This window comes from Strongylocentrotus purpuratus, unplaced genomic scaffold (assembly GCF_000002235.5).
Source record: "Strongylocentrotus purpuratus isolate Spur 01 unplaced genomic scaffold, Spur_5.0 spur5_scaffold_9, whole genome shotgun sequence".
NCBI lineage: Eukaryota > Metazoa > Echinodermata > Echinoidea > Camarodonta > Strongylocentrotidae > Strongylocentrotus > Strongylocentrotus purpuratus.
Window position 1 is genome coordinate 962734 of NW_022145615.1, and position 25961 is coordinate 988694.

At 35.8% G+C, this 25961-nt stretch overlaps 1 protein-coding gene across 13 annotated transcripts in view; it reads left to right on the plus strand.

The window, feature by feature from the left end:
* Positions 1-25961, plus strand: part of LOC574669 (rho guanine nucleotide exchange factor 28) — a 195924-nt gene that overhangs the window by 66874 nt on the left and 103089 nt on the right. For 9 of the 13 annotated variants that reach the window (XM_030977381.1, XM_030977373.1, XM_030977378.1 and 6 more), the window contains exons 7-12: positions 11107-11290; positions 14975-14995; positions 21092-21231; positions 21805-21927; positions 22861-22968; positions 25413-25492. In XM_030977381.1, coding sequence (XP_030833241.1) covers positions 11107-11290; positions 14975-14995; positions 21092-21231; positions 21805-21927; positions 22861-22968; positions 25413-25492 — 656 coding nt within the window. Of the gene's footprint in view, positions 1-853; positions 1506-11106; positions 11291-14974; positions 14996-21091; positions 21232-21804; positions 21928-22860; positions 22969-25412; positions 25493-25961 lie in introns of those variants that run through there. The other 4 variants (XM_030977384.1, XM_030977386.1, XM_030977376.1 and 1 more) reach the window with 4 other exon arrangements.

Consider the following 25961-nt stretch of genomic DNA (forward strand, 5'->3'; position numbering starts at 1 on the left):
TTTTTACTATGTGCTCCAACAGTAATAAAATCATTAGATTAGATATATATCATTCCAACTTGCATGAAATGGTACGCATTGTTTCTTTGCAGAATAAATACCTCTTGTTCTCAAAGTTCATTCAATATCATATCTCCTTTATCATGAAATATTTATTTAAATCAACAAACTGTCTACGTGGGGCCCATACTTTAATTGAAAGTTTGAAACATACTTGTACACCTGTATTCACATTATTATATTATTACATTGTCAGAGATGTCCATTTTGCTCTTTGGTAACATGCCAGAACATGAAGGGACATAGGAATGTCTTTATTTTTAATGACGTTGCGATCTCTGTTTATAGCAACCGCTGTCAGACAGTCTCTTGGCAGTAGCAGAACTGTAAATATTGTCTACAAGGATTTAAAAAATTGTTTAAAAAAAAATTGTATTGATACATATGAATTAATGTCCCTCTAGCTCTCTAGTGATCATATGATTTTCTTTTTGCACGTGTGAAAGAGAATGAAGTCACCATTTTTCCCTCACAATTTGCCTGAGATACCAAAAGCGTGTTATTTACTCCTTTTAGTTGGTTTGTATCCCGTAGATAGATACAGTGTATATTGGCATGCCATTTAATACTACAAGTGCATGAGCACAGCGCAGCATTCCAGGCTTGTCACTTCATGCACAGAACAGAGTCTCATGTTTGGGAGGGTTCACTAATTTTACCAAGTCAACATTTCACTCAGCGTTGTGGTACGTAGCCTCACAGCGGTGCACTTTACCCAAAAATGCGCTCAGCGTAGTCTGCTGGTACCCTTGGAAGCCCTCGTGCATCGGAGCATAGAGACAGTGTTGGATAATGGTCTCGGTCGGTCAGAGCTAGCAGAGAGAGAGAGAGAGAGGCTAGCACCGCTATCTCTATGTTATCATTGATTGTCTAGAGGTACAGGTGTGTATCCCTGATTGTCCACTTTGCTTGGTGGAATCATTGCCCGCCTGGCCGGTCTGTTTGCTGGACACTGGACTTCTTGCAATCATCCTGCTAAATGATGTTTGCCCAGCATAGCTTACACTGATTCAGGATACCGTGATTCTTTTATTCTCTCTGGCTTGTGCCTATTCTGACTGAGCTTTGAATTTTATGGGATGTTATTACGGAATGGAATGTCACACCAAGGCTTTGGTCGTTTTATGGAGTTTTATAGTGGATAAATGCAGCTGAACGATAGCGCTACCAGAAGAAGAGGTACTGAGTTCAATTCTGGCATCTCAAAAAGGAGGTGGTTCAAGAGTTCAGTGGATTCTAAAGGGACATTATTGATTGGATTATTATATGTCATGTTCTGGATGTGCTAATGAGGAATAAATATACACCATTGGAATACTATGTCATAATAATCTGTGCATGTGTGGAAAACAGTCTTTGAATCTTGGAAGCGGGAAGAAGTTGTGAAAAGAAGAATATTTATTTTACTGTGAGCCTGCTCATCATATTCACAAGGTATATGAAAGGTTTGTGTTATCTGTTATACCTAAAGAACCTTTGTATTCTATGGAACTTGTTTTTTGTGAAAATATAATGTATTTTTGTGAACATTGTTACGGAACACCCCCACAAAATCACCTTGAATGGGAGACTCATTCAAAGGATTTAGAGACAAGGTGAAGAATAAGGGAAGTTCTTTTGTATGAAAAAATGTTTGTCTCCAAAATTCACCCTTTTCCCTAGTGAACATTATTTTAAGACTTGGTCCAATGTTATTCTTGCCTCTGTTTTGATTCATGTGTTTTGTAAAGGTTCACATCACTGTATTACAGGGGTGTTTTTGGAGTATATGTGGCTTAAAGAACTGCACACAAAGTGATGTTTGGCAATAATTGGGAGGCTTAGCTCATTAACATGTCAATTAACCTTTGCAAGATTCAGACAAATTATTTTTGTTGCTCAGAATTCTTGCAAACTCTACATGAAGGCCTTTATGTCTTAAATTATTTTGCATGGAGCTGTTTTTATCGACTTGAAACAAAAGAAGAATATGAGCCTATTTATCAAATTTCCTTCAACCTTGTATTTGCCTTTAATAGGGTAAGTACAGTAGAATATGTCAAAGAAGGAAGAGCACCTCGTAAATGACAAAAGAAGTTTCAGTATCATAGTGGTATTTTTTCATGTAAGTGAGCTATCAAATCGATTAGCTGCAAATTACTCTTAGGAGCTGTAAGGAGATCAGCTATGAATGCAAGATGTTCATTTGATTAAGACACGCAGTTTGGATATATCAGGAGATACATGTACACATACCTAATAGAGAGCTAAACAAATCTGTTATAGCACTCACCGTTGCATGGTATTCCATATTAATGCAGAGGGATTATTGAATTGCTGCTATTTTATTCTTCATTTACGTGGATAATTTTCAGATAATGATGGGTAAATATTACTCTCTTATATGTATTCAGTTACTTTTTATGCTCTTCGAAAAGTCCAGTATTGGATGTAAATTATATAGGTCTACTAGTTACCAATTAGTAAAAGTATGAGCTATATATATATATATATATATATTACTCATAGTGTTTCTAAAAATGTGTATATATTGTGTTTCAAATAAAAATGGTAGATGTAGAGCGAGATGAAGAGAGATAGGGATGACGAGGAGAGTAAGATAGGGATTTTTTTCATCTTCTAATGGCTCAACCTTGGATTTAGAGAGTACTGTTTCATCAGTATACTTCTCTGTCAGGTTAATGGCATATATTTCCTTTAGAGATCATAAATGCCATCGATTCATGATCCTCGTACGTTTCCTCTCCATCAAAAGGCCTGTCACCATTAGCCCAGCTAGTTATGATGCAGGGAAGTTAGCCCCATCACAACAAGGTCGAGGAAATATGTGGTGAAGACGTAAACGATGTGCTACTTCTCCTTTGTATTTGGGATAGTAGCTCAAGATATTATAACAAGCAAACTATAGGGCTTGTTTACAATTTTTCCTGCTACATGAATTTCTCAATAAGCATGTTAATTAAGGTTAATTAAGGTGGTGATGATGAACTTTAACACTGGTATGCCTTGAAACTCAAGCTAGTTCCCAGAGTGAGTGGGGTTGCTCCACTTGGTCTTATGGAGATGGAGATGTGGGATGGACCTCAAATTTTGACTTTTTGTTTTGGAAAACGTTGATCATATCAGTCTAATTCCATTATAATATCTGAAGCACAAGCTTGTTTGGGCTAATGGAGAAGCACATGAAGACCAGTGGTTTTTCTCTTTTACATTTATGTATCCATATTTACATCTCAAACCTGAACTTGGTCGGACCAGTGAAAACGCACCTTAGCAGCCATAATATATACTGCATTTATGGATCCATGGTCTAATATCTCAAGCTTAAACTCATTCTGGCTAATGGAAATTCACCCTAAGATCCATTGTACCTACTGCATTAATGTATCCATGAGCTTCCAGCTCCAGGCGATGCCGTCGTCTCTCCTCGATATTTTCTCCGTAACACCGACAAACTCACTATCTTTAGCTGGTCCAATTAAATTTGATGGATGATGTCACATTAATGTTATGTATTTGATTGCACCTATATTAAAATGCTCTTAGGGAAGCGTTATGGAAGCGTTATTGAACTTTAGAGATAAAGAGCTGGGTTAGTCGGCATAGATCAGCTTTTATCATTAAGAAGCATTCCAGAAGGTCTGGTACATTACCAGTGGTAGTCTAGGTGGAGAGGTTGTTTTTTCATGATTCACTTTTTCAATTTTAGGAATTTTTCAGAGTAAAGGCATTTTTGTAAATGTAGAATTATACAAAAAATATGTAACAAATAAAGATTTAAAATATGAAGATGAGTATAAAGTATTCATGAATTACACATTATTCCATCATTACTTGTAGGTCTAATGTGAATTAAAGAGAACGAGTTGGAAGTCTTTATTTGTATTTGGGGTACAAGGGCATTTATCCATAATTGATTAATGATCAGAATGTATGACTAAGAACATGGATGTATGCTTTATTTAAAACAAACTTTGGAAGTACCTTGAGTATGTAATGATGCTTACTTTTGGCTGCATTATTTGAGGTGGAAAATTGTTTTGTAATAAAAGAAATTTCAGTATATTTTCCTGCAATAGGCTTCATAAACTTACGCAATCAAAGCTTCTTTCTTTCCTTACGTTGTTGGCCTAACCATTTGGTTCAAACTTAAAGAGATGAAATTTAAAAAAATATAAGTTATCCACCTGTATGCAGTAATCTACATATGATACATACATAATCACTGTAAATACATAACATACAGGAGGATTGGTGTTATGGGTGAGACGAAACTGAAAGAAGCTCTTTGCGTATTGTGCTAAATGCAAATAACTTGTCGCTGGGGTGATTTCAGGCTCGTTAAACTATCAGTATGGAAATCATCTTGTCTAAGCAATTAGTCTCACATTAATGAGGGACAGGTTTCATAAAGTGCAAAGTGTAGCTCATTAACTCCTTCAATATTAGATCTCTCAACATCTAAGGCTACGTTAATGATGCCCAGATATGATAGTAACCACTGCTTTTTTATGTTTTCATATTTTAAAACAATACAGACATTTAGTGCTGTTATAAATCATCATGTAGAATATTGAATATGTTTTTGTACATTGATCTTATATTTTAACGGGGATGTTTGTAGAGTCTTGGTTATACTATTGAGGATGTGGAAAAGACATAAAATAATGAGTCCCCAGAAGGGGAGCTGTACTGAGAAGTGATGTGTAATGGTACACTATGATGGATCATCACTACCTCCTCATCGTCTTCCATACCACTCCTTCATAGATTCATCCTTCTTCTCCTTCTCTTTTACCCTCTTGTTCACTTACTCTAAAGCTTTGGTGAAAGCTCAACAACAACAAAATCTGAACTATCTGAAAAATCTGAATCTGAACCGCTACAATACGACAGTCATTGTTTTCATGTAGACCTACTACACTGTACAAATTAAAAACTTGTGTCATATTTCCCCCCTCCCCCATTCTCTTGTGATTTTAAAAAGTAAAATATAGACCTCTGTACACTATACACTTTACAAATAAAACTCTATTTCCTTTTTTCCAATCCTCCCCCAAACTTCCTTGTGTAGAGCTCACACCAGTTGTTTTTCATATAGGCCTGATTCAAAATTAGAATGTATGTAGAGCACATGGGCAGAGCAGCTGTGTCTGAGCAACATCAAATATCAGACCAGAAATGTCTTTATCAGACAAGTGATTCCTTCTTTGATGGGCAGATGGACTTCTGGCTGGCTCTTATTTGAAAATGACCATTGCAGGTTCAGTGTTGAATGCTTTTTCCATCACAGTACAAGATGTAAAGTAATAGTTTTAACACACTTCTGGCAATTAAGAGATTTAATTGATTTCAATCCCTGTTATAGTGTCAAAACATACTTGAAGAATAATTGAAGAATAGATCAGATTTTGAAATGCATAATATTATTACATGTCAAATTCATTGAGATGAAGGACTTATCTTGAAAGGCAATCTCATACAAAAAGGTTCGTTCCTTTTTACATGGAGCCTTAGAGGTTATCTGGTGTAAAGGTATGCAAGAGAAAAAATTAACCCATGAAAGTAAATTTTTGTTATGCATTATCTATCTTCACCTGAAGAAAAATATTCTCTGTAAAATGCAATGAGAAATGTGGGAAATATTCTTATGAGATTATTTTTAATTTCAAATCTAAAGTAAAAGAACTGCAGTCACAGATACATGTTTTTATTATGTAACATATGTAACATCTAACATATTTTCACAACAATCAATCAAATAAAAATTTCAAAACCTTACTTCATTTTCCTCTACATTGCGAAACCGGGTTAAAACCCTGGCCGTGATACGATTTCATCAAAGAGCAGATCAAGGTATAATTTGTGGAATAAACATGCAAGACAGTCGAGGAGGAGTGCTTGCTTTTTAATTCTAGGTCAAGAAGATGATCTCAATCATTTATCTTCCTTGACCTTGTTGCTCTATCATTTCTGCTACATTTCCTCCTTCAATAATATCTCCCATTCTACTGACCTTGTTTTAATTCTACTCCTTGATGAGGGAGGGAGGGAGGCATGCATCACTGAAGCATTGGCCCAGATGGCGCCCAAGGCAGGTGCAAATCTCGGCCTACAATTAGTCTTACCTCGATGAACTCTTTACCAATATTTTTAAGATGAATGTATTCTGTATTAAAGGTAAAGACCAGTTATGGTCATGCGATTGCATTGTGAAAGAAACGTTGTGGAATCGATCAGAAAAGGTTGATCATCTAGCATCTAGCATCTGCAAGGTTCTGGAATCATCAAAATGATAAGAAATTTGGCCCATTCTTTGTAAAGTTACAAGCACTATACACAGAAAGATGTATATGGGACTACCCTATATCTCTCACAGACCATGAGAGAAACAAATTTACCAAATATATGAATTAGTAGGCGGTTTCCCAGCAAATTTTTTATCATCATGTATTAGTCAAAACATATTCTTTCACATGATTGGTAATGAGAGCTTCCATTTCATTTTTTGAAATTGGGGCGTTTCCAATACTGGTCTTTACTTTTAAGTAAACACCGCACTTGTCATCTGTATTGTTTTGATGATGGATCTTAACTTCATCTTTAATATGTGAGAGAACATTATTAATGGACTCAAAAGTTTTCAGACCAGCACATTTTGTATTTAAAATCGAAATATTACTGAGGAAAAGGAAAGATACTGAAAACGTACAATACTCAATGTTTGAAAAGCAGGTGATAAAAGATGTATCTGTTGAAAGAACAACTTTTAAAAGATATTCTTCAAATGATTTCATCCAGGAGGCAGTCTGTACTTTTTTCAAAGGTGTTATTTGCTGTCCAAATATCAGAGATAGCCATGTATCACATCTTACATCTCTTTATTGCTCCTTGCTAGTGGGTGATTGTGAGGAATTTCACAGCAACGCAGAGGTATTTGATCAAGGACCTGGAATTGGTGTCTTTCTATGGTTGTTATGATTTGGTTGCTTCAATTATCTGGACATCAATATCTCTTATTCCCCCACCCCTCCTCCCAAATGGCTGTTGGAACATCAAGCCTTTATACTTCTGGTACCAGAGAGAATACCATTATGAATCGTCTGTTAGCTTTTGGAGTTTGCATGTTGATCAAGCACTTTTATCTCATGTAGAGTGGAAGATTGTGCCCTCCAGAGAAATAGAAAAAGTTATTTCATTCACATTGATTTTGATCTTATTCAGGTATATGTATGGGCACTTTAGCTTCACTTAAATCACTATTCAGTTAAATTCTTGTGAGAAAGACATCTTCAAGATAGGAGGTTAGGAATGAGAGGAAGTTCAGCTGAAATCTTGCAACAAATTATGTCAAACATATTTGATTTTGATTGAAAGTATTCAATAGTATCAATTTTTGTGGAAAAACGTATATATATATTTGGATGCATCATAGTAATTTTGAGTAGATTTCCATCCCTTTCACCTGACAATGAACAAGGTTTCAGAAGGTTCAAAGTGCCTTCTTTAAAACATTTGAACATTGCCCAACATGGCAACAATGTATAGCATAGTACAGTTAAAAAGCTGCATAATTTTCTGTTAGGTTTCAAAGGGGTTTAAGAAGGATTCAGATAATAACTATGTATGTATCTATTCATGTATGGAAAAAAGCTGACTTTGTTTTGATACAGCTAAAATGATTTACTTAATCAGGTATCATCCATCATCCAAATTTAGAACAGAAAAAGAGCTCTAGGCAAAAACATGATTAGCCATAATTACAGAGCTTGTGCATTCCTATTTTGATGACCATTTTGGTTTATTTATGGATTGTGAATAAGAGAGCTTTTATTTGAACTTGAGTGAAAATTCAAATGCTTGAGGAAATAGTGCAACAATTTCAGGAATAATGACCTTTTCTAATTAGAACAATTGTTTGGAGGTTGACGGATAACCAAGCCCCTGGTTTTGGAAGATTTTCAGCTTTGGGAATTGCTGAAATTATACCGTTTGTGAGAGAAAAAAAACAGATCAAAAGAGAGAGTAAGAGGTTTTTGATTTATTGAAGTAATCCCCTGACTCTCAGAACTACATTAATTGGATTAATGGCCTCCTTTTTGTTCTAAAAATAATATACATCTTAAAAGCCCAGAAACACTTTTTTGTAAGTCTACCTAAAGTGTTTTGTTTCATTCTAGTATTATCTGTTGAGAGCCAGAAGGGTGTTAAGTCATTTTGCATAGTTTATGCTCTTCTGATACTCATTGTACAATATATTTATTGCTGAATAGCAACTTATGTGAAAATTTCATAAAGCTGCTGCAAAGTCTAATTTTATGATATTGGAGATGAAAAGTAATTTAGATTTCCCAATGTAGTAATAGTTTCAATAATCTTTTGTTTTACTCTGTTTATGTAACTCTTTCCGTACTTAGGAATTAAAGTAAATGACTTTGAGAAATGTTCTACATTTTAGAATTTTCATGATTGCATTGGATTCACTTTGTATTAGGATTCTTTCCATTGAAGTACTTATATATATAGTCTTAACTTGCAGAGGTAAAAAATGGTATGTAAGATATAAATGAAACTCAGATAGCAGTGCTACATTTATATCATGTATATTAGAATTAAGATATAAGGTAGGGTAGATCGATACTGCTGAAATCAGTCCTTTTATCAGGTATATTTGGACAAATAACAGAGGTTGTTTGGAAGGGACCTAATTTGGATCTTCCTGTTAGCGAGCGAAGATGCTGTGAATTACACCAAATTTCATAAGAGGAATCACTGAATTGAACGTAAGAAGAAGCGTGTGAATGGAACATGGAACGGAATCCACGGGTTAGATGAATGAAACAAATTGTAACGGTTTAATTTACGAAAGTGATCCATTGAGGGGACAGCAAGCAGTGCCCGGCTTGGTGGGATTAAATGACTTGATTTCAGGTCCCCATGTCATCTTCTTAAAAGCTTCGTCATGTTGCCAATTTGACTTATAGAAGACACTTCTTGTCATCGTTACCGCTCAGATTACCTGTTGACCCAGATACTCGTACTTTAATCCCGCTGTTATTTACTAGGTTATACAAAACATATTTCTTTTCTCTTTTCCTCTCCATCCCTCCATCTCTCTCTCACAATGTATCTGTATTGTGTCTCATTGACAACTACATTGTGAGAGAGAGAGAGATGGAGGGATAGAGAGGAAAAGAGAAAAGAAATATTCAAGAAATATGTTTCATATAACCTAGTAAATACGATGTCCTGGGACCCTTTTCACAAAACTTGTCATCAGTGACAAATGACATTCTGTGTTATAAGCTACTGAAATACTTGCTTCTGATTGGTTATCAGCAGATTTGTCATTGGTTTTGTCATTTGTCATTGAACAAAGGCTTTGTGAAACGAGTACCTAGTTTTGTTCTGTATTGGTGTAGAAATCTACTATACTGTAAATGAGAGAATGTAAGTATGACGTTGCGTTAAGACTTTGATTTGGATAATCAGAGCAGATATCTAGTATATCACCATTCTAACATGTGCATGATTATTAGGAATGCACTTGTGTATCTTACCTAAATGGCAGATGAGTAGGATACCTCATATTAATCATTTTGTATGGAAAAGATTATCATTTCATTTCATTATTCAAGATAGTTGCAGGTGCCCCCACCCCATCATAATGCGATCTCTGGGGCATACATTAAGTACCGACAGAGAGAATGTGCCCCTCATTTGTCATACCCCTTCATTTGCTGCCCCTCAGCCCCATTACAACCTTAGACAAAAAAGGCACATTGAAATGTGATAAATTTTCTTCTTTGCACTTCTTGGAATTAGAAAATTCTCAAGACCCTTTCTTTTTTCCGCCCCCTGAGAATCATGGATCTATTATTGTGATGTATTGCAAAAAAGGAATTCATACTTATATCTCACTTCTTTTATCCTTAACTCTATTTTCACAATATTTCATTTCTTTGATTAAATTTGATCTCTTCATTTCAAAAAGTTACTGGTCTGGAGCCTCATGTCTGTCTCCAAAAAATTGTTCTGTACTGCTCAATTCTTATTTAGACAATTAGATATCAAATGTCAAAGATAAAATGAACAGCTTTCCTTTTTATGTGATTTAACCCTCAGCCTGTGGCATGCATGGTTGCCCTTGAAAAATAAATGAGAAAAATAAAACATGTGGTTTAATTCCATGTTTTTGTATGTTTAGTGGTACCCCAATGCCAGCATATCTTTCTGGAATGAGACAGAGAAATCTACTAGCACCATTCATAGTATCATGTTCATGTCACACTACCTTTAACTAAGTTGAACTCTTTACAGTACTTTTGGGAAAATGCATTATTCTTTTTAAAAACTATCGTGCCTAATATTTCCAGAAGAGAAATTCAAGATGGTGATAAAGTTTCACAAGTTTATAAATAATTTGATTGACAGACTATCGCTATTTTTGTCTGTGTTAACAGATACTTATGATCTTCTCATTTTTTATAGTGATCATGAAAGTATTGGTTTATTTTATGATGGTAAGATAAGGTCAAGAGTACTTTATAGAGAAATATAGAATACAATATTGCTGGAGTATATGCTAATAGAGTAAATGTGTTATTCCCATGGATATGATTTATGATGCGGTATGGTTACCCTTGGATGAAGGACGATTCGGTATTATTGATTAATTTTTTGAGAGAGTTGTTCAGAGGATTGAAAGGTGCTCAAGTCTTCTCAGGGAATCTAAGAGGTGGAGAATGTAATGATATTACTTTATGAATGACAGAATGATACCATTTGATAGCTGTGCTACAAAAATACATGTACGTCTTAATGGATAGTTTTATGTTGTAAACATAAATTTCATCTCAATCAATTGTAGAAGCTAAGGATTTGCGGAACAGTAATTGAGGCAATTTTATTAAAGATCCTTAATATTCCTCATCTAAAGCTAGAAACAGGGAACAACAAAATGAATTCATTACTCATTTTTGTCTATATATAGAAAACCGTCTTTATCATTATTTATACATCTCAATCTTTTCTTCCAATTCACAGATCCACCACCGAGGGAGACATTACTCCATTTTGCGGCTCGCTTTGGTCTGAGGGACTTTGCTGAGCATCTTCTTGACCATCCAGCCTCGGACGTAGCGCTCAAACTACCCAATAAAGACGGGGATCTGGCCGTTGAACTCGCCAGGACATCTGGACTGGATAGCCTGGCTGATCGCATGCTTGAGTAAGTTTTTTTCTCTATATTGATATTGTGGTACACTGCCCAAGATTTATAGAAAATTGGTCTTTGTGTGCAGGTTGTCTTTAGTATAGGGCTTCAATGGTCTTTAAAGACAGGTGGTCGCTGAGGCAGGTTCAACTTTAGTTGAAATATTTCAAATTGTACTTTTCATTTCATAAAGCCTAACAAAAACTTTGAAGCTTTATATGTGACATATCAAATAATGGGAAACAGTGATGGATGAAAAATTATGTGCTTATTATTGACCTTTAAGCCTACTATAGTTTCTGAATGTAGAAATGAAGAGCTAGAGAAGAAACATTGATCATTATAGTTAATTAAACCCACATATGTGTATGTTTGAGTGATAGAGATTTGAATCATTCTAAAACGAGAGACCATCAGTCAACCTAACACCCCTGTGATTTTAAAAGGCATAGAAACTAGAATCCTGCGTTGTATAACACACAGTCATCATTCAGATTACAACAACGTGTGCGTCAATAGTATGCTCGGGTAAGAAGACCCTTCCCTTTAAATGTCCCTACAAAGATATATCCGTCCTTAAGGGGCATTGGACATCGACCGGAATCCCCCCAATTTGATCACGAGTGAGCACAAACTTGTCATCGAGAGTGACGTGGAAACAGGGGCATTGTCAAAACATGGATGGAGGACTGTTTTCTCTCTCATCACGTACGCATCCATTCAATATTGGTAGAGTCAGTGCATTGGCCCACTTTCACTAAATGAGAAAATTCTGCCTCTTTTTTCCTATCTACCTTTTCTATTTGATGTCGCGAGCGAAGGGCATCTCGCCCTGTTGAAGGACAAGACGTTGCGGGTAAAAAGGTCATTGCTTGAGGGTTTTCTGGTGCTACTTTCTTGCCAGGTTATTGTTAGCAAGAACAAAGATATTGAGCCTCTTTAATTATTTTTAACCCAAGAGGGACAGGCTGTCTCCTTTTCCCACCAAGTGACAAGATTTTAAGTAATTTAGTCGCTCTGTTAGAGAGACAGAATTCTGATGAGCAAGTAATTTATTTGAGTGTTTTTTTAATATTAATAAAGATGTAGATTAGTCTTAAATTAGAAAAGCTACTGGCAGCTTTTAAAGAAATGAGAACAAGTAATACACTGAACAGTTCCACAATTTTCAGAGTACGCTATAATAGAATAAACAGTGTATTTCAATCCAATACTCTTGCCATGACCGCGTATTATAATTTATATGGGACATGTTTAAATATTAAAAAAGAAGCATCTATTTGAAGTCCTAATTTAGCGTATATTTCTTAAAAAAAATAATGTATAAACAATTTTTCATCTTCAAAATCATTGCATCATACAAATATTGTAAATAGATTTAATTTTTCCTTTACAAAAAACCCTTCCAAGGATGACTTCCTTCTTTCCCTTTAAGAGATGAGTTGAGATGATATGAGAAAGAATATTGGCTAGTGTTGATATCACCCAGGAATGATGGCATACAATATCTATTTTCTTGCCTTCGGGAGGAATAACCCAAGAGAAATAGAATAAATCAATGTCATATAAACCTCTGCAGAGTTCACTGTCATCCTCATGACTCCCAAACATCCAAAATAACTCTCTCCCCAAAATAAGCCCGAAATATATATCTTGAATCGCTCCTTTCAATTGAATAGAGCATGCTTTATCCTAGTAATATGCAGAAGAAATATGGAATGACTGTCAGCTCACTCTTTTCTGTACTTAGGCCATTATGAGATCAACTATAATTGAGAATCTAAAACCCTTCATAACTGTTTTGGTTTAGATGCTTTAACTCCATATTCAGGTGAAATTGTTTTGGAGAGTGGCATGTTGATGTATGAGAATTCAAAAGAGCTTGGAGGCATTTACGATATATCAAAAATAAATTGCTTGCTCTATGTTTCTCTCTCTCTGTTTCTTCATTTTTGTCTCACTCTCTACATCTCTATCAGTTTCAACATCTCCCTCTCTCTCACTTTATCTTTCTCTCTCTCTCTCTTTCCTCGTCTTGCTGACATGCACATGTTGATTTGTATTCTCTTGAGTGTATTTTACATGGAAAAGCAAGATGTGAGTGATATTGCTTTTGAATAGAAGATATTTCTGGAAATTAATATTTTGGATGAAGATTGATTGTCTGTCGAGGGTAGGAAAGATCTTCAGGGGCACAAGAATACCTGCATAATTCATTCATTTAAACAAAAAATTGACTGCCAAGCCCAAGACTGCCAAGCCCAAGAAGCCTGCGGGAAAGAAGGCTGCAAAGTCCAAGTCCAAGAAGGCTGTCAAACACACAGTATGCGAATGAAAGTGTTTTTGCATTAGTTTCAATAACAGGCAGGATAATGATAAGTAGTAAAATAAACAATTCTTCATGTTCTGAAAGAAATTCATTTTTTTAAATTCTGACTTTTTTTGCAGGGTAAATCATACTATATGATGGGCTGATAGTATTATTTTCTATGATATTGGTATACATTCATTGTTTAAAAATGTTGTTATTTAAACTAGCTCATCATCTTTAATAATTAGCAAACAAAATAACATACTTGTCTGCTCTACCGTGCAGTGAGTACAATTTAACATCAACATATAGATCAAGCATACACCCTTGACCACATACTCTAACACAGCCTAGTTATTGATGATACATGCTGTCATCATCAGCTCGAGATTGCCAAATATCCTGCTATTTGAACTATCCCGGTTGCAAATAATCCAGTTAATTTGCGTCTCCATCAGTCCGAAGTTGCAATTAGCGGGATTTTTCGTTGAGATAATCATCCCAAGATATCTTGGGCTAGTTTGCAAAATATCCCGCTATTTATCCGGTGCGTCTTCACCAGGCCGAAGACTCCCTCTATGCTCGAACGCTGAGCAAAATATCCAGCTCGAGTTTCAAGTTTCAAGGTCAAGTCTTGAGCTGATGAAGGCGCGATTTGTAGCTTCGGGATTATTTCCCAAATCAGAAATAGCGGGCTATTTGGCTATCTCGAGCTGATGAAGACAGGCCTATTGCTGAAGTCATATACATGCTGTTGTATTGTTAGAAGAATTCTAGGAATGTGTGTAATGCCAAGTGGTGCTCTGTGGTGCTCTGCAAGGCACCCATAGTTTAGATATTTGACGAGTGGTTTCTGCTGGGTCCAGCCGTTTGATACTGGGAAGTGAGCGATGGGTGGTCAGTCGTTGCCAACGAGCTACAGCTTTCAAAGCTTGACTTCCGTCAGCACGATTGCACAGACTCTCAAGAAATCAACTCAAGAAAAATAAAAATTCAATACCTTATTTTATATCTTATAAAAAGTCATGTTCCGGTTATGCAATACATCATTGTAATGTTCACCCCTTTTTAAAAGGTGATGCACAAGGCTATTGTTATTGATTTTTTTTTAGATAGATAATTTGTATATTAGTCGCCAAAACATTGAATTCTGTAAATATTGTCTCACAGAATAATGGCCTTAAAAATAATCCTGAGACACAATTGACTCAAACACTCTATCATTAACCCTTTAAATGCATAATTTAGTCAGGAATGCTAATTTGATAAAAAAAATGGCCCATAATCTACCGTAAGTTATGTTAATTAGGATATGTTCCACAATCATCCATGTGAATCAGTGCTATTTGTAATATTTGTTTTTCTACAATTTCATTATTGTATTGTAGGCTTTCAGCGAATGTAGGAAGGTATGTTTGTAAACAAATTTTTACTTTTTTGGTTGGGATGCATTTTTCTGGTGAAAGGAAGTTCTGGAAGTCTAGAGTAGGTTTTCTTCCAATTTTCTCTCTCAGCACTTCTCACTCTATACATAAGCATGTAACAGCGGTGTTATGGGGCTTACTTGCACCAACATTATCTTTTTATCCATTTTCCCTTTTTGTTGGTCAGATTTGATGAATATGGGACATGTGATTGCAGTATGATTGTTGTAGCACATATTTATTTGGAGCCATAAGGGTGCTAGCACACAGAGTTAACTCCCTTCTGTCTCCAAACACATGATATTACACACGTGTCTGAAGTGATGATGCTCAAGTTTACATAGCACTGCACAGTTTGGTCATGGCTATGAATGTATGTATTGCATCAGTGCATCTCTTTTAATTGTCATATTGTATTACACATTTCAAAGCAAATGATTCCAATTCATTCCAAAGTGATTAAAAAAAGTAAGCAAACACCAATTGAAATAGTTCTGCACAAATTAAATTGGCAGATAATTAAAGCAGATTACACGCCCTATTTAATATGTTTGATAGTGCACATTTGGTGATGCACATCAAATAATTCAGGTTTTAAAAGCAAGGCTCTCCGATGTGGCATAGTCTGTAATGGAAACCAATCAATTGGAAAATAATTCATGAATAAAAAGAATAAGCAGGGCAAACCAGGTTAAAGGTATAGATCTTCCAACTCTCCTATTGATAGTATTAAAAAATTAGTATTTTAGAAACCAGAAGCTGGAATTAAACATTTATATCTTTAGATTTAAGATGTAACTTTGTATTTAGGCATGGCTCGATCTCACGATTTGCTGTTTTCATTTCTTCACCTTTGTGTTTTTATGTTGTATGAACACATTGAATACAATGCTGGGTAATAATAATAATAATAGTGGGTTCTTGTATAGCGCTCATGTCTGACACTCCTGGTGCTAACGATTATTACCTTGGCTTTAGCACGGCTGCCAGTTATGGCGCTCTAGCATTTCAAGAAATTTTCTGTCAGGTACCCATTTACATGACCTGGGTTGAATGTGGCAAATGTAGATCAATGTCGTGCCAAAGGACATTAGTGCCGCAGCGGGACTCGAACGGCGGACCTTGTGATCGACAGTGACGTATCCACTCTAAATCTATATTCACATCTTACTTAGATGAATGTTACACAGACTTACTCGCACTCCCTCTCCCCAGAAAAAAAATATCAAAGTCCTTACAGTCCTTCTGTAAACACAATACACGCACCTTCTCTGAGCATATTGACAAACCAGCCTTGTCTGGCCTTGATAATGACATCACGCCCTTGTGATGATGGAATCAGGACCTTGTGATGGTGATGCCATCCCTTAAGTACCGGTCTCAACGTCAGTTACTAATCGGGATGAACTGACCGTAAGTGGGATGGAATTTAGAGGCCGTCTATTCATGCTCTATTTTGAAATTCAAATCGACAACCCACTCTTGTCCAATTACCATGTAGATACACGTAATAAGGGCAGATATAATGTGAACATGCCCTGTGTTGAGAGCCAGAAGGGTATTGGCTCTGTGATGAGGATAAGGTCCTGTTCAGATTTGGCACGGCAAAACTGGCGTTTTTTGTTTGTTAATGATGACATAAAATGAATATGCGTCACATTCTATATCTTATAACACAGAGCTCACTGAATACGCGCAGGACCTTCGTTGCACAGTTACCTTTCATTTACATGAAAAAAATCATGGCTTTTTTGTTTTTTTGCGGGGGCTTCCCACGTCATATCTGAATAAGCCTTAATAGTTAATGTTCTTTTAGCCCTCAGCAGAATATATATCCATTAGCTTTTAACTTTCTGCTGCAAAATTAGCTTTACTTCACTTTCCAATTATGTAGATAGAATTTTTTTTTTAAAGTAAAAAGGCAATTTTGCTTTATATCCAGGATGTTACATATGCTCAAATTCCTGCACTAATAGAAAATTATTAATGTGCATTCTTATTTCATCGTGTTTTATGCATTGAGAATGTTTGTACCTTCTTGAATATGTAGAATAAACTACAGAAAAGGAGATGGACAGAGAAGTTGAAGTATGGAAAAAGAGCTAGAGAGATATAAGGAGCAGAGAGAAGAAAGAGAGATTGCAAATTTTTGTTGTAACATTTTAGAGGGATCCAGATAGATTTACCGTATTATTCTCATAAATTCTTTAAGTGTTATTCCTTGAAATATAGGTACTTATGGCATGGGTAGGGTGGTACACATATCATGCAGATAATTTGCAGTTGCTCAGCATACTGCAGATTCAAAGTATTCCAAAATTTGTTTAAAACTAGAAAACTTAATTTTGTGAAGTAATGATGTCAAGGATCCAGAGAGAGTGAGACAGGGTGGGGGAGAGAAAGAGAGTAGAGAGAAAGAGAGAGAGAGAGAGGGGAGAGGGAAAGAGAGAAAGAGAGAGGGAGAGAGGAGGGAGGGGGAGGGGGAGAAGGAAAGGGAAAGAGAAAAAGAGAGAGGGAGAGAGGAGGGAGTGGGAAGGGGGAGGGAGGAGGGAGTGGGAAGGGGGAGGGGAAGAGGGAGGGGAGAGGGAGAAAGATATGGGAGGTAGTAAAACAAGCAAGCAAGGAAGACGAAAAGAAAGAAAGAAAGATTACCCAATGGAAGGGGATGCTTCCTACTCCCTTCGGAGTGTTTTCAACATGTTTCTATTCCCAGCCGTATCATTTCATTCTCGTCGTCCAGCATGAGCAGCTAAAGTATGTTGAATGTCTGTCTATATGCATTAGCCTCATCATGTCTGAGCTCTCTCTACATCTTGATTTCTCTTAGTCTCTAAAAGTGTTTCTATATGTGCTTCCAATCTCCACAGTGTAGTTTAATGGGATTGAGTTAAAAGATGAAATCAATTGACATAGATGTTACATGAAATGCATTTGATTCATGTTCCTCTTTTCATTATCTCATCTGTCTTACCTCTCCCAGTCTTCTATGTCAAACACACTCTCTCTCTCCTTCCCTCCCCTTCTCTCCCTTCCTAACCTCTCTCTTTCTCTCTACCCCCTCTCCTATCTTTCCATTTCTTCCCTCCTCTCTCCCTCCCCTCTCCCTTTCCCCTCTCCTCTCCCTTTCCCCTCTCCTCTCCCTTTCCCCTCTCTCCCCTCTCTCCCTTATCTCCCTTTCCCTCTCTCCATTTTCTATTCCTCTCTCTCCTCTCTCTCCTCTCTTTCCATCTCCCTTATGCTCTTCTGTGTATTCGTCTTCCACGTCTGTCTCTCACTCTTTGCTCTCATAAACCCTGACCCTATTTCATTTCATCTCATCTTCATTTCCATCCATCTCTTTCTTTCAATCCTCTATCCTCTCTCTTCTTCTCCCAATATACCACCTTCTCTCTCTCAACATATATTGTCTCATGGTAATGGGTTAACCATTGTGGAAACAATTACACATTAATGGGAAGCACACAGACACCATCATTGCCTTTGCTTATACAGACATCGGCTGACATTTGACACACTTTACTTTGAAACCTCAGACTATGGTTCTAACTGCAATTTTAGATGAACTTTATTTGTCATATTAATGGACATGAAATATGTGTGTACCCTCATTTTACAATGTTGTTGCTGTAGCCCCCCCCTTCCCCCTCCCCCTCCCCCTCCCTACCATGGCAAGAAGCAAAATCCTGGAATTTATAACCAGGATTTCTGATAGACAATCAATCAATCAAGTTTCAAATTACACATGATTCCCATGCAAAGACTTTTGCACTTTTATTTCATCATCTGATATTCACTTTAAAATGAAATTATTCTGCCAGATAGTTCATACCACATAAAAGTGCACCAGTATGTTTTAAAGGAATGTATTTATTCTCCCCCACGGTACCCACAATTAGGATAGATGACTAGAATGATATAATTGTGGAGAGTTTTGAGGTTTGGATTTGAATAAAGGGAAAGTATACTCTGTTTTATTGAGAAATGGTTCACTCTGCTGAAATAAAGTCAGGATAGATCTGAGTGTTGGAATTTGGATGAACAAACTGTACGATAACTAAGTTTTATGATAAAGATTTATGTCTATTTTACTCTCTAAATTGACAGCAGGATGGTGTGATTTACAAGCTAATGTATGCTTACACAATACTACCAAAAGTGAAAGTTTTGAAGATGATTTATCTCATTAAATAGAGTGCCCTAGTATTTTCTTTATTACATTATGGTTTGCACAAAGAGGTTGATGACTTAAGTGTTACAGTAGAATAGTTATATGTGTACAGATTTTATGCTGTCTTTTAGACAATAGAATAGTTAAATACAATTGTTTACAGATTGTATGACATCTTTTAGACAAAAGAATAGTTTAGTACAATGGTTTGTAGTTTTTATGATGTCTTTTAGACATTATTATATTTTGATATAAGATTTTACAAATCTATGCTGTCTTTTAGACAATAAAATATTCTAATTGAAAGTTTATTTTATGCTGTATTACCACATTGTATGCACTCTTATCACTCTCGTCACTCTTGACAAAACAAAAGCTTATCTGAAGTAGTAAGTTTCATCACTAATGATGTGTACCACCTTCACTGGAAGCATAATGATGTCATATGTCACCTGCTTCCCTGTGAATGTTGATATAAACATCATCTGAGTGGAGCTCCTCATTGAGACATTGCTCTACAATGTCTATGCATTACTTTGCTCCAATTATACAGTGGCTCATATAGATTTTTACATTTTTAAACAGCTTTGTGTTAGGTTGACATACACTGGGCATGAGTGGGAATTTAAATCCCTGGCCCAGGATGTAAGTTATGTTAATTTGATATTCCACTTTCTGAGCTCAATAAAAACACTTTCAGCAGCTTGAATCATTAAGAACTTTCTATTCATCAACTTATATCAACTAAATCTGATGGAAAGTTTGGGGATTACCAGAAAAATATACATGAGATTTAAGAAAATGCTTCTTTATGGAAGTAGTTATTTTTAAATGGACATCTTTTTTTAGGAATGATGTGCACATTCATTATACTCCAGTCACACCAACAGGACCAACGTCAGACTGACAAAGTGACTATAGACCAAACTATAAAAATGTTATTGGTCTGTTTTTGTGACTCAAGTATTACAGTCCTCAGATTATAGTTATCCTTCATTGGGAATGTTAATGAAGGTTAATAGAAATGTTATAGATACCAGCAACTTATCAATGATAGCAGTGTGAAAAGCAAAATACATGTATCTCATTACAAGTGTAGCATACAGAAAAACATATGTATGGTATTAAAGAACACGTGTTCGGATGAGTCATATGCAGTCAATAGTCTAAACACATGAGTACGGTTGATGACCATCTGTATTACACTATACCAGCTCGCCCCATATACTTGGACTGTGACTGTGTTTCTGTTACTTTTTGTGGTGTGTAGTACATTAGTTGAATTTTAAATCAAGACAGATTGTGTCTGTTGAAAATGTATGTCACGGCAGACTGAAATATCTTGTCAATTGGGAAATGTTCTGATAGTAGTGCTGAGTCCCAAATAGACAGATTATATTTTTTCTGAATTGAGATTTCTTGTGCATGTCTATTTTTAGTCTTGACTGCCACACATCAAACGAGGTTAAGCTCTATTTGCTTAGATATTAAACCACTGTAGCTATAACTGACTCTCTTAACACAGGGGTAAATTAAAGTAATTCCCTGAATGTTGTATGGTATATAATCTGGACACTATTTAATCATTATAAGCACTTTGAATCCTTTCACCTTATATATTCTTCAATTCCAAATATTGAGGTTATTATTGCATCAAAAAATTAATGGTAAAGTGGCACTTAAGACAAATTTTGTATTAACTTTAGGAATTTAAAGTTGACTGGTTTCCTATTACTTCAAGAAGTTTCCAGCTCCTTGTTGTTGTCTAGTCTTTTATAATCTTCTTCTTCTTTGTATCATTATTGTTATTAGTGATTTTTTAAAAATATTAACAATTATAATTATTATTATTATTACTATTGTGATTCTTTATAATTAAAATCTTTTCTTTTTCTTTATTTCTCCTCTTACAGACAATCATTGAATGAGGATTGCAGTCAGAGAAGTCGCCGATTAGAGCATGTAGAAGGCAAGGCCTGTAAGATCAAACGACACTATACACTCAGCACTGCTACCATTACAACCAAGCTTGATGAGAGCAACAACGACATAGGTAAGGGCTTCATCCAGATGTACCGGTAGGAGAGCATCAGGGGTGAGATGGAGTGGTGGTGGGTGGTGGGGGGGGGGGGTGGTGGTGGTGAGGAGAGGGGAGTGGTGGTGGTGAGGGGGGGTGGGGTGAGGTGGAGGGGTGGGGTGAGGTGGAGGGGTGGGGTGAGGTGGAGGGGGGTGAGGTGAGACACCTGACCAAGACTGTACATGCAGAACATCTACTATTATCACTAAGCTGGATTAAAGTAATAAGTCTAATAAAGTTCGGGCCTCTCAGGGGAGAGGGATGACTGAGGGGAGCTAAGTTGAAGTACCATTTGACTGGTGGTGGATAAGGGTGATGATGGTACGAACAGGCTGAAAATCACTTTTACATACTCCGAGCAAGGTTTGCGGAGACATATTTTATGAATTTTAACTTCTGTATCTTAGCATTGCCGAAATTTGTACCGTAGATGGATTTGTTTTGTAACCATGTAGTCATAGTGTTGGCGATGTTATGCTCCTTCAGAGAGTCCCATTTAGACAATTCCTGCATTCATGATAACTTTGTGATGTCTTTTATTATCTACAGAGGACGACATCCAGATGTTACGTGACGTGGTGAGTTACATGGAGGCAGACGAAGACGACAGTCCCAGGATGGTTTCTCCCAGGAAGCTTGGAAAACACACAAAGTTTGGTCAAGTCTCACCAGGTTAGAATTATTGTACTCTCATCATACCTGGGGGTGTTTCACAAAGACTAAGATCGACTTTAAGTTAGACTCAACTATGGCAGGCTGTTCATGCCACTGTTTGCTCTCACCATTTACTGACATTGGTTTCTCGAGGGACTTACAAATCGTGATCACAAATCTACAGAATTTACCTATTTTGATAGTTCATTATTGAAAGAAAAAATATTATCTAAAGATCGTAATTGAGAGACAAATGGTGAGAGCAACCAGTGGCATAAATGGCCTGTCAAGTTAAGTCCAACTTAAAGTTGATCTTTGTCTTTGTGAAACAAATACTATCATATGAAGTCAAACCGTAAGGCCTATGTAGGGCCAGTTCTACAAAATAATATTTGGCACTGTAAATACTAATAACACTAATGGCTAACATTTATATAACACTTACATACATATCATTTCTAAGTGCCTCACATAACGTGAAATAAACAACTTTTAATGGAAAATTTAATTAATTAACAAGATATTATATACAATATGATAGTAAATTTATCATACAAGGACATATATCGTTTTGCCCTCGTAGAAGTACTCCTTGATAGTAACATAGCGGCCAGGCAAACTCTGCATGGTAACATTTTTAACTTACAAAGTACTGAAACTTATGGTTTTCCTTGCAGTTAGTGTCATGACGATCTGGGGGGCATTTTTTGTTATAAGCTATTGAAATCCTTGCTTCTGATTGGTCATCAGCAGATTTGTCACTATTTTTGTCATATGTCATTGAAAAAAGGCTTTGTGAAACAGGTCCCTGATAACTTCCACATAGATACCATAACTGTTAGAGCATAACCACGCCCCATTTTCTTTATAGAAAAATACCTAATTTGATTGGTAAAGGTTATGACCCAGCTCTGTAATTTGTTCTTACGCTGTGTTTGTTTGATTTGTCAGCAGATCAAGGATTAAGTGAGAGCAGTTGCTCAGAAGATGAAGAAGACGAGGACGAAGAAGACTACGGCCGACATCGAGAATACAGAGGAACGCTAGAACCTGTCTTAGGTAAGAGCACTGGCTTGTTTGGTTCATATAGAAACATGATATTTCCTTCATGGAACAAGAAAGTAAAATGAAATTATTGATATCCATAATGATAATGATAATTTAACTGATGAAGTCCATAGTATGTTAATTGATGTACTAAACGATGAAGTGCATATATGCAGATGACTGAGTTATCACTAGAAAACCATGTACTCTATAAGTTGTTTTCTTAAAAGTACATTATCACGTTCATTATTGGAACTTTTCTCTTGTTTTGGTATCTTTTATTGAATCATACCAGAATCACAATATTTATAAATAATTGGAGAGTCATTAAAAAAAAAAAAATTAACCACTGCTAACTAAAAGTAACTAAAAGGACATCAAACATTGTTAAGAGCCGTGACAGTCATTACAAAATTAGTTGTAAATTAACCACCCAAAATAGATAACACATTCAATGCACCAAGTGTAGACCCAATATACATAACATATGTCAATGCATCTGTATAGTAAGTTGTTGACCCGAACAGGTTACAAATACAGAGAACAGTTGGACCGTGCCATTTGACAGTACTTAAAAGACAGATTTAGACAAAAATGTCCACAGTGAAAGAAAAGAAACATCGCACTTCCTTGTTAGAATCCTTGATACATACCAACACCTGTTGAATACAACTGATCTTGAAGTGTCATGCTGCCCTCTTGTGTTGAAAGCAAGATAGATGTATCAACAGGTCCCCTGTGCTGTGGAGTGTGAATGATGGATGAGGATGGTTGAAATGCACATCATGCATTCATTCCATGAAACAGGATACCTCAAAACTCCATTTCAAAATGTAGGCTCAGAGATTGGGGATGTTGGAAGAGAGGAAGTGAAAGAGCTAATTCCTTCGAGTAAGCCTTTTTTTGTGAGACGAAGATCGTGTCTGTTTGAAGGTCTGCGTAGAAGCTTTTGTCAACAGCATTGAGCACAATGAATATAAATTTTCACGAATCTTTCATGAAAAAGGGATTGTTTTGCATTATTCAAGTGATTATATTCTTATTCTTAACACTGTTCATGCACTGCTTTTGAGGAGCAATATTTTATTGGGGGTGGTATTTTTTATATAAATTTAGTTCTTGCAAGTTAAACGTTTATGTTTACATAATGAAAGTGGTCTTGATATTGTTAAAAGATTGAAATGGCAGGTTTTAGAAGAAAGACGTAGCTATTTCCTTGCTTGTATAATGTATAAATGTATCTATGGTTACGCTCCATTACGTTTGTGCAATGCTAGTGACATGGTTTTTGAACGGCATCCAATGAATACGAGATTGGCTAACTCAATGAGTGTTGTCCTTCCCAAGCCTAGTATTGAAATTTTCAAGAATAGTTTACGTTACGAAGGCGGCAAAGTATGGAATAATTTACCCTCTAACCTACAAACTGCACAATCCATCGACTGTTTTAAAAACATGTATAAAAAACCTATTTCAGCAAATTATGAATAATATCATCGTTGTTTTTGCTCTTTTTGCTTTAAGTTTAATTTGGTACTTCATGATATAAGTTCATTTTGTAGTGTGATGGAGTTTTGATTTTGAATAGATTAGTTGATTACTTGATTCCATTATTGTGTTTTTATATATTTAATTAAATATCATGTATTTTTGACTTGGTTTTTACTCAAGATTATGGTCACTATATATTTTTATCATGACTTCATGAGTATTTTAACAATTCTCATTATATATGTATGATTATTCTGTTTTGATGTTTTAGTGTAAGCTTTTAATATTCAGGACCAGGATGTAAACCAGTCCTTTCTGATCTTGTTATCCTGATGAAATATGTTCAAATATTTATCTTTATCTCTTTTACCAAATGAGAAATGATGGACCCTCTCATGCAAAAATTTCTTACGAAGCATACTCTGAAATAATGTGTTGTCAACACATAATTTCAAATACAATCCTTTTGTTTAATTTTATCACTTTTATTCATTATAATGCATTTCTCTGTTTATATGACTTTTTATGTTTACAGAATAGGTGTTAGTAAATCATAAGCATTTAAGATATTGGAAAGGCTTTGAAGACAAAATTGGAAGAGTTTTAAAGTAATTTGTTTTAAAAAAATCTCTTGTATTTTCCCTGTGTTTGATATTATAAGATACATACTATGATGATATCTGCCTACTTTTTGCCTCATGGGCTACAATGACATGAAAAAGTTGTAATTTCAATTAAACATTTTTAATGTTACTTTAGAAAAAAAATATTAAAGGGAAAAGGCATTTGAGCACTGAGGCCTAACCCAAGGGTACTAGTTTACTGTGACTTTAAACTGAACCTAATGTTCCTGGTTATAAGATCATAATTCTATAAACCCTGTGGTATTATACCTGTATCTCCGTCATTGTGAATGTATTGAAAAAAGGATTGAAATATATTTGTGTTTGAATAATTCATTACAGAGGACAGCATACAACAACTCCAATCTATTAACCATCATGTTCAACATCTCAGGAAAGAAAACAGAGTAAGACTAGCAGAGGTAAGAAGAAATTTCACTTTTTTAAATTGAATTGTTTTTTATTTTATTCATGTAATTAGTAATGTCATTTGATAAAATGGGATATAATTAAAGTTACGAGTACTGCAGATAGCCCATATCAGCTGTATAATGAAATTACAATTTTTTGCTTCCATAGTGTCTTCTCACTTTATCTCTCTCTTTCTGTCTATGACTTTGTATCTGTCTCTCTTTCTCTCTCCTGTCTCATTTCTTCTCCCTCCATCTCCCTTTCTCTTTCTCTTTATGACCTCATTCTCTATCTCGCTTCCTCCAATATCACACTTTTTACACCCCCTCTCTTTCTTTTTTATCTCTTTCTCTTTCCTTTCTCTCTCTCTCTCTCTCTCTCTCTTTCCCTCTCTCTTATATTCCATCTATATACATTGCTGTCTTCCCCCCTTTCTTGCTCTCTTTATCCCATTCATTCTAACTCTTTCCATTCTCTCTC